General features: G+C 51.0%; 1 protein-coding gene across 1 annotated transcript; it reads right to left on the bottom strand.

Annotated features, from left to right (window-relative positions):
- Positions 1–2,198: 2,198 nt before the first annotated feature.
- On the bottom strand, positions 2,199–2,942 carry Rnf182 (ring finger protein 182). The gene has a single exon (XM_026384566.2). It carries the CDS (start codon positions 2,940–2,942, stop codon positions 2,199–2,201), a length of 744 nt encoding a protein of 247 aa, XP_026240351.2.
- Between the last annotated feature and the right edge of the window lie 7,405 nt (positions 2,943–10,347).

Genomic DNA, 10,347 nt, shown 5'->3' with positions numbered 1-10,347 from the left:
CTCCATGTGCCTGAGAAAGTCCTCCGCTTCCCAGTGTTTCTGAAGGTTCAAGTCTGTGCTTATCTAAAGTTAACAGGGGCCCAAAGTCATAATTGAAGCTCAGCCACAAGTCAGAGAAATCAAACTTCCAGTTTGAAATAATAACAATTTAATAGACAAACAAGACATCACAGTGAATAAAATAGAAAGCATTGCTCTTTCTCCATTCAACAGCACGAAGAGCTTGTTGTTGTTGTTGTTGTACATTTAAAACTCTTTAAACCAAACAGCTTACTGGAAACCAAGGGAGGAGATGGCCACGAGGCACAGACACGACTTCAGCACTGCAGACGTCACACAAATAAGCGAAGCGCGGTCCCACATCCAGCACTGTCGGGAAAGCTCATTGCGTAACTCACCCATTTTCTCATTTACACTTCAGACAAATGAGTGTTTCTTAAAAACCTTATAAATATATAAATCCAAACCACAAAACATCTCTTAAACATTATTTTACTCAAAGTACAAATGGATTCCTGGAAACTGCATTCACAATGCGACCTAAGCTAGGTTTTATGGAATCGTCAGTGTAGTTAGTTGTACGTTGGGGCTTAAATTCACTGGGCCACATCCACATAAGCTTTCTCATCCTACCTACCTCGGGCACACAGGTTCTTAAAGTTAATAGTTACTTAATGAAAATCAAACTGCTATTCTAGGTAAGTATCCCTTTTTCCTCAATAAGGAGTAAGGAGATTGGAAATGGCCCTCTGTAACTATTTCACGCAACAAATATTTCATCATAGACAAGTTAAAGTCGCCTTAGTAAAGCCCTTTTCTAAGAGTTGCAAATGTTTTAATGTCAATCATAGATAATGGTTTAAGACACTAAAAAGCTCCTTTACTTATTTTTGCCTAGTTTCTGTGAACATTCTATCTCCCAACCCTGAAGCCTGCTGGACCGTTTCTTCTCACCACTGTGTCCATTCACTTCCCCTACACCGTCAGGAGTGCAGACTCAAGTCACAGGGCTTCCGCTTCTATCTGAAATTAACGTAGAACTTGAATCTGTTCCAAGACTGACTGGACACGGCAGGGGCCCAGGTTCAGCTGCCCCTGGCTTCCACTTTACCCCGAGGGTCTTTTCATGAGGACACCAGCTCAGCCTGTCTCTGCCCACTGCGTGGCCCAGACTTGCAGGCACAGCGCTGCACCTACCCCCGAGCCACTGTACACAGCACCACCCGGCACAGCACAGCGCATCTTGGGCTCGCTTCACACCGTGAGCCAGGGCATCTCCCTGACTGCTTCTGGGTTTTCGTTGCCAAAATTCACCCCAAATTGTTCCGGGATTGAGCTAAACAAGTCCTAATCAGACTTTTTAAACAATGGGAAGAAAAGAACATCTTCAAAACCAAAGAGAACGAGTGAAACGGAAACCTGCTCAGGGGAGGGGTGGCCGACTCATCAGCGTGGCCAGAGCCCAGACGACACTAAGGTGTTCTGGGAAAAAGGCGTCACCAGCAGGGCTGCTCTCTGAGAAGCCTGGGGAGAGAGGAAAGCCAACATGGGGACAGTGCTGTCACGGGCAGACGCCACCTCTGCCAGGCAGGCTGCTCTGGTGGACTCCCCAGCGCCCTGCACTCTCTTCAGAAAGTGGCAGAACAGGCATTTGGTCCAGCCACCCACGGGAGTAAGATGGAGCGTCCTCCTGGCAGGCCATGCGGAGGGAGGGCCTCTCAGGGGAGCAGCAGACCTGGGTGACGCCACCTGAACACAGAAAGCACCTCAATTCACTGGGAGCACGGAGGAGAGGCACACACTGGGCACATGTGTCTCAAAGCCACGCCCCGTGTCCACACACCTCGGCAGAGCCTCTGTGACTGCGACAGGAGGAACCAGGCCACCAGGACCTCTGGCACCCAGCACACCTCACCCTGGGGTGTGTCTGGAAGACCTGGGGGACCCCTCGGGGCTCCACGAGGGCCGGGCCTACACAGCTGCCTGGCTAACCCCCGGGAGAAGTGGACAACCGCGCACACGGGAGCACCCACCAGTCCACACCTGGATGGGAACAGGCCACAGACCTAGGACCCAGGCTGTTCCAGCCGTGAACAGAAACCTTAAAGAACATGAAAGAAAACACACCATCAAGTGCCCGACCCCCACAACCCCCCGACCTCCACGGCAGCGTGTGAACTGCTGGCTTTGCCTATGGATTACGAGGGAAGTGACATACAGTCTAGAAACTCGTGACAGACGCACTGGCAAAAGCCGTACACCATGAGGATGACAAGGCTCGAAGGGACCAGGCTGACAAAGACGACCCCAAGGGTGACTTTCTTGGACACCAGTAAGTAGATCCCTAAGGGCAGGGAGCTGAAGTAGAGCAAGCCCAGCAACCACACCAACACCCGGATGGACGTCTGAAACAGCAGGGAGGTGCAGTTCCACACAGTCCAGTTGTGGGACACGGTGGTGACAGAGTCGAAACTCGCAGGCCTGTAGAATTCCACCACGGGGCTGGCGCTCAGGGACGTGGCGCTTTCCCTCTGCACCTCCATGATGGTGATCACCAGGCAGTTGGAGGCCGTGTGGGAAGGGCTAACCAGGGAGGCCAGCCTCTTGGGGGTCAGCAGCAGCTCGGTGGGGTTCTCCGGCAGGCACTTCTTCCCTTTGCCGCCACAAGTCAAGTTGACAAGGATGTTGTTGTCGTCGGGCAGGCTGCTGACCTCGTCATCGGGCAGGCACGTTTCGAACCTGCAGAAAGGGCAGACGATGACACCTTGCGGGGAGTCCCCAAAGTCTATGATCTTGTAGAGGCATTTGGCACACACCCGGTGGCAGCAGCCCAGCACTTTGGGCTTCCTCTGCCTCAGGTTGTACCGGCTGTAGCAGATCTTGCACTCGAGCTCGTCGGACCCCTGCGACTCCAAGGTGTCTTCGGGGGGCTGGCTGGCCATCCTGCCGGCCTCCGCCCCTGTGCTGAGCTCCTGGCAGGGAACAGCTTGCACTAAGGTGTCCCTCGGAATCTCATTTCAGCTGGACCCGCAGGGAGGCGAAGAGGCTGGGCCAGTAGCGACAGAAACCAAAGTCCTGTGGGCATGTTCAGCTTCCCCTCGCAGCTCCCCACCTCACAGGCATGTATGCAGAGGTCACATGAAGGGTCTGCAAAGAAGGGAAAACACAGGCTGTAAGGTAGTGAAGGTGAGTCTGCAACCATAGTGAACAGGGGCCAACAGGTGTCTAAGACCATAGTGAACAGGGCCAACAGGTGTTTAAAACCATAGTGAACAGGGGGCCAACAGGTGTCTAAAACCACAGTGAACAGGGGCCAACAGGTGTCTAAAACCACAGTGAACAGGGGCCAACAGGTGTCTAAAACCACAGTGAACAGGGGCCAACAGGTGTCTAAAACCATAGTGAACAGGGGGCCAACAGGTGAGTCTAAAACCACAGTGAACAGGGGGCCAACAGGTGAGTCTAAAACCACAGTGAACAGGGGGCCAACAGGTGTCTAAAACCATAGTGAACAGGGGGCCAACAGGTGAGTCTAAAACCACAGTGAACAGAGGCCAACAGGTGTCTAAAACCATAGTGAACAGGGGGCCAACAGGTGAGTCTAAAACCATAGTGAACAGGGGCCAACAGGCGTCTAAAACCATAGTGAACAGGGGGCCAACAGGTGAGTCTAAAACCACAGTGAACAGGGGGCCAACAGGTGTCTAAAACCATAATGAACAGGGGGCCAACAGGTGTCTAAAACCATAGTGAACAGGGGCAACAGGTGTCTAAAACCACAGTGAACAGGGGCCAACAGGTGTCTAAAACCATAGTGAACAGAGGCCAACAGGTGTCTAAAACCATAGTGAACAGGGGTCAACAGGTGTCTAAAACCACAGTGAACAGGGGCCAACAGGTGTCTAAAACCATAGTGAACAGAGGCCAACAGGTGTCTAAAACCATAGAGAACAGGGGCCAACAGGTGTCTAAAACCATAGTGAACAGGGGCCAACAGGTGTCTAAAACCACAGTGAACGGGGGCCAACAGGTGTCTAAAACCACAGTGAACAGGGGCCAACAGGTGTCTAAAACCACAGTGAACAGGGGCCAACAGGTGTCTAAAACCACAGTGAACAGGGGCCAACAGGTGTCTAAAACCATAGTGAACAGGGGCCAACAGGTGTCTAAAACCACAGTGAACAGGGGCCAACAGGTGTCTAAAACCATAGTGAACAGGGGCCAACAGGTGAGTCTAAAACCATAGTGAACAGGGGCCAACAGGTGTCTAAAACCATAGTGAAAGGGGGGTCAGGTGTGTCTAAAACCACAGTGAACAGGGGCCAACAGGTGTCTAAGACCATAGTGAACAGGGGCCAACAGCTGTCTAAAACCATAGTGAACAGGGGCCAACAGGTGTCTAAAACCACAGTGAACAGGGGCCAACAGGTGTCTATAACCATAGTGAACAGGGGCCAACAGGTGTCTAAAACCATAGTGAACAGGGGCCAACAGGCGAGTCTAAAACCATAGTGAACAGGGGCCAACAGGTGTCTAAAACCATAGTGAACAGGGGCCAACAGGTGTCTAAAACCATAGTGAACAGGGGCCAACAGGTGTCTAAAACCATAGTGAACAGGGGCCAACAGGTGTCTAAAACCACAGTGAACAGGGGCCAACAGGTGTCTAAAACCATAGTGAACAGGGGCCAACAGGTGTCTAAAACCACAGTGAACAGGGGGCCAACAGGTGAGTCTAAAACCACAGTGAACAGGGGCCAACAGGTGTCTAAAACCACAGTGAACAGGGGCCAACAGGTGTCTAAAACCACAGTGAACAGGGGCCAACAGGTGTCTAAAACCATAGTGAACAGGGGCCAACAGGTGTCTAAAACCATAGTGAAAGGGGGGTCAGGTGTGTCTAAAACCACAGTGAACAGGGGCCAACAGGTGTCTAAGACCATAGTGAACAGGGGCCAACAGCTGTCTAAAACCACAGTGAACAGGGGCCAACAGGTGTCTAAAACCACAGTGAACAGGGGCCAACAGGTGTCTAAAACCACAGTGAACAGGGGGCGAACAGGTGTCTAAAACCATAGTGAACAGGGGCCAACAGGTGTCTAAAACCACAGTGAACAGGGGGCCAACAGGTGTCTAAAACCACAGTGAACAGGGGCCAACAGGTGAGTCTAAAACCACAGTGAACAGGGGCCAACAGGTGAGTCTAAAACCATAGTGAACAGGGCCAACAGGTGTCTAAAACCATAGTGAACAGGGGGCCAACAGGTGTCTAAAACCACAGTGAACAGGGGCCAACAGGTGTCTAAAACCACAGTGAACAGAGGCCAACAGGTGTCTAAAACCACAGTGAACAGGGGCCAACAGGTGTCTAAAACCACAGTGAACAGAGGCCAACAGGTGTCTAAGACCATAGTGAACAGAGGCCAACAGGTGTCTAAGACCATAGTGAACAGGGGCCAACAGGTGAGTCTAAAACCATAGTGAACAGGGGCCAACAGGTGTCTAAAACCACAGTGAACAGGGGCGAACAGGTGTCTAAAACCATAGTGAACAGGGGCCAACAGGTGTCTAAAACCATAGTGAACAGGGGCCAACAGATATCTACAACCATAGTGAACAGGGGCGAACAGGTGTCTAAAACCACAGTGAACAGGGGGCCAACAGGTGTCTAAAACCACAGTGAACAGGGGCCAACAGGTGAGTCTAAAACCACAGTGAACAGAGGCCAACAGGTGTCTAAGACCATAGTGAACAGGGGCCAACAGGTGAGTCTAAAACCACAGTGAACAGGGGCCAACAGGTGTCTAAAACCATAGTGAACAGGGGGCCAACAGGTGTCTAAAACCATAGTGAACAGGGGCCAACAGGTGTCTAAAACCATAGTGAACAGGGGCCAAAAGGTGTCTAAAACCATAGTGAACAGGGGCCAACAGGTGTCTAAAACCATAGTGAACAGGGGGCCAACAGGTGTCTAAAACCATAGTGAACAGGGGCCAACAGGTGTCTAAAACCACAGTGAACAGTGGCCAACAGGTGAGTCTAAAACCATAGTGAACATGGGCCAACAGGTGTCTAAAACCATAGTGAACAGGGGCCAACAGGTGTCTAAAACCATAGTGAACAGGGGCCAACAGGTGTCTAAAACCATAGTGAACAGGGGCCAACAGGTGTCTAAAACCACAGTGAACAGGGGCCAACAGGTGAGTCTAAAACCATAGTGAACAGGGGCCAACAGGTGTCTAAAACCATAGTGAACAGGGGCCAACAGGTGAGTCTAAAACCATAGTGAACAGGGGCCAACAGGTGTCTAAAACCACAGTGAACAGGGGCGAACAGGTGTCTAAAACCACAGTGAACAGGGGCCAACAGGTGTCTAAAACCATAGTGAACAGGGGCGAACAGGTGTCTAAAACCACAGTGAACAGGGGCCAACAGGTGTCTAAAACCATAGTGAACAGGGGCCAACAGGTGTCTAAAACCACAGTGAACAGGGGGCCAACAGGTGAGTCTAAAACCATAGTGAACAGGGGCCAACAGGTGTCTAAAACCATAGTGAACAGGGGCCAACAGGTGAGTCTAAAACCATAGTGAACAGGGGCCAACAGGTGTCTAAAACCACAGTGAACAGGGGCGAACAGGTGTCTAAAACCACAGTGAACAGGGGCCAACAGGTGTCTAAAACCACAGTGAACAGGGGCCAACAGGTGTCTAAAACCATAGTGAACAGGGGGCCAACAGGTGTCTAAAACCACAGTGAACAGGGGCCAACAGGTGTCTAAAACCATAGTGAACAGGGGGCCAACAGCTGTCTAAAACCATAGTGAACAGGGGGCCAACAGGTGTCTAAAACCACAGTGAACAGGGGGCCAACAGGTGTCTAAAACCACAGTGAACAGGGGCCAACAGGTGTCTAAAACCATAGTGAACAGGGGCCAACAGGTGTCTAAAACCATAGTGAACAGGGGGCCAACAGGTGTCTAAAACCATAGTGAACAGGGGCCAACAGGTGTCTAAAACCATAGTGAACAGGGGGCCAACAGCTGTCTAAAACCATAGTGAACAGGGGGCCAACAGGTGTCTAAAACCACAGTGAACAGGGGGCCAACAGGTGTCTAAAACCACAGTGAACAGGGGGCCAACAGGTGTCTAAAACCACAGTGAACAGGGGCCAACAGATATCTACAACCATAGTGAACAGGGGCCAACAGGTGTCTAAAACCATAGTGAACAGGGGCCAACAGGTGAGTCTAAAACCATAGTGAACAGGGGCCAACAGGTGTCTAAAACCACAGTGAACAGGGGCGAACAGGTGTCTAAAACCACAGTGAACAGGGGCCAACAGGTGTCTAAAACCACAGTGAACAGGGGCCAACAGGTGTCTAAAACCATAGTGAACAGGGGGCCAACAGGTGTCTAAAACCACAGTGAACAGGGGCCAACAGGTGTCTAAAACCATAGTGAACAGGGGGCCAACAGCTGTCTAAAACCATAGTGAACAGGGGGCCAACAGGTGTCTAAAACCACAGTGAACAGGGGGCCAACAGGTGTCTAAAACCACAGTGAACAGGGGCCAACAGGTGTCTAAAACCATAGGGAACAGGGGCCAACAGGTGTCTAAAACCATAGTGAACAGGGGGCCAACAGGTGTCTAAAACCATAGTGAACAGGGGCCAACAGGTGTCTAAAACCATAGTGAACAGGGGGCCAACAGCTGTCTAAAACCATAGTGAACAGGGGGCCAACAGGTGTCTAAAACCACAGTGAACAGGGGCCAACAGGTGTCTAAAACCATAGTGAACAGGGGGCCAACAGGTGTCTAAAACCATAGTGAACAGGGGCCAACAGGTGTCTAAGACCATAGTGAACAGGGGCCAACAGGTGAGTCTAAAACCATAGTGAACAGGGGGCCAACAGGTGTCTAAAACCACAGTGAACAGGGGCGAACAGGTGTCTAAAACCATAGTGAACAGAGGCCAACAGGTGTCTAAGACCATAGTGAACAGGGGCAACAGGTGTCTAAAACCACAGTGAACAGGGGCCAACAGGTGTCTAAAACCACAGTGAACAGGGGCCAACAGGCGAGTCTAAAACCATAGTGAACAGGGGCCAACAGGTGTCTAAGACCATAGTGAACAGGGGCCAACAGGTGAGTCTAAAACCATAGTGAACAGGGGGCCAACAGATATCTACAACCATAGTGAACAGGGGCCAACAGGTGTCTAAAACCATAGTGAACAGGGGCCAACAGGTGTCTAAAACCATAGTGAACAGGGGGCCAACAGGTGTCTAAAACCACAGTGAACAGGGGCCAACAGGTGTCTAAAACCATAGTGAACAGGGGGCCAACAGGTGTCTAAAACCACAGTGAACAGGGGCCAACAGGTGTCTAAAACCATAGTGAACAGGGGGCCAACAGGTGTCTAAAACCATAGTGAACAGGGGGCCAACAGGTGTCTAAAACCATAGTGAACAGGGGCCAACAGGTGTCTAAAACCACAGTGAACAGGGGCCAACAGGTGTCTAAAACCATAGTGAACAGGGGCCAACAGGTGTCTAAAACCACAGTGAACAGGGGCCAACAGGTGTCTAAAACCATAGTGAACAGGGGCCAACAGGCGAGTCTAAAACCATAGTGAACAGGGGCCAACAGGTGTCTAAAACCATAGTGAACATGGGCCAACAGGTGTCTAAAACCATAGTGAACAGGGGCCAACAGGTGAGTCTAAAACCATAGTGAACAGGGGCCAACAGGTGTCTAAAACCACAGTGAACAGGGGGCCAACAGGTGTCTAAAACCACAGTGAACAGGGGGCCAACAGCTGTCTAAAACCACAGTGAACAGGGGGCCAACAGGTGTCTAAAACCATAGTGAACAGGGGCCAACAGGTGTCTAAAACCACAGTGAACAGGGGCCAACAGGTGTCTAAAACCATAGTGAACAGGGGCCAACAGGCGAGTCTAAAACCATAGTGAACAGGGGCCAACAGGTGAGTCTAAAACCACAGTGAACAGGGGGCCAACAGGTGTCTAAAACCACAGTGAACAGGGGCCAACAGGTGTCTAAAACCATAGTGAACAGGGGCCAACAGGTGTCTAAAACCATAGTGAACAGGGGCCAACAGGTGAGTCTAAAACCATAGTGAACAGGGGCCAACAGGTGTCTAAAACCACAGTGAACAGGGGGCCAACAGGTGTCTAAAACCACAGTGAACAGGGGGCCAACAGCTGTCTAAAACCACAGTGAACAGGGGGCCAACAGGTGTCTAAAACCATAGTGAACAGGGGCCAACAGGTGTCTAAAACCACAGTGAACAGGGGCCAACAGGTGTCTAAAACCATAGTGAACAGGGGCCAACAGGCGAGTCTAAAACCATAGTGAACAGGGGCCAACAGGTGTCTAAAACCACAGTGAACAGGGGCCAACAGGTGTCTAAAACCATAGTGAACAGGGGCCAACAGGTGAGTCTAAAACCACAGTGAACAGGGGCCAACAGGTGTCTAAAACCATAGTGAACAGGGGCCAACAGGTGAGTCTAAAACCATAGTGAACAGGGGCCAACAGGTGAGTCTAAAACCATAGCGAACAGGGGCCAACAGGTGAGTCTAAAACCACAGTGAACAGGGGCCAACAGGTGTCTAAAACCACAGTGAACAGGGGGCCAACAGGTGTCTAAAACCACAGTGAACAGGGGGCCAACAGGTGTCTAAAACAATAGTGAACAGGGGGCCAACAGGTGTCTAAAACCATAGTGAACAGGGGCCAACAGGTGTCTAAAACCATAGTGAACGGGGGGCCAACAGGTGTCTAAAACCATAGTGAACAGGGGGCCAACAGGTGTCTAAAACCACAGTGAACAGGGGCCAACAGGCGAGTCTAAAACCATAGTGAACAGGGGCCAACAGGTGTCTAAAACCATAGTGAACAGGGGCCAACAGGTGTCTAAAACCATAGTGAACAGGGGGCCAACAGGTGTCTAAAACCATAGTGAACAGGGGCCAACAGGTGTCTAAAACCATAGTGAACAGGGGGCCAACAGGTGTCTAAAACCACAGTGAACAGGGGCCAACAGGTGTCTAAAACCACAGTGAACAGGGGCCAACAGGTGTCTAAAACCATAGTGAACAGAGGCCAACAGGTGTCTAAAACCACAGTGAACAGGGGCCAACAGGTGTCTAAAACCACAGTGAACAGGGGGCCAACAGGTGTCTAAAACCACAGTGAACAGGGGCCAACAGGTGAGTCTAAAACCATAGTGAACAGGGGGCCAACAGGTGTCTAAAACCATAGTGAACAGGGGCCAACAGGTGTCTAAAACCATAGTGAACAGGGGCCAACAGGTGTCTAAAA

Source organism: Urocitellus parryii, chromosome 8, assembly GCF_045843805.1.
Source record: "Urocitellus parryii isolate mUroPar1 chromosome 8, mUroPar1.hap1, whole genome shotgun sequence".
NCBI classification, from domain to species: Eukaryota; Metazoa; Chordata; class Mammalia; order Rodentia; family Sciuridae; genus Urocitellus; species Urocitellus parryii.
The sequence above is the reverse complement of the archived record's forward strand: the minus strand, read 5'-3'. Positions and strand labels throughout refer to the sequence as shown.

Excerpts from the sequence above, each read along its gene's own strand:
- Rnf182 (XM_026384566.2), bottom strand. The coding sequence starts at position 2,942 with ATGGCCAGCCAGCCCCCCGAAGACACCTTGGAGTCGCAGGGGTCCGAC.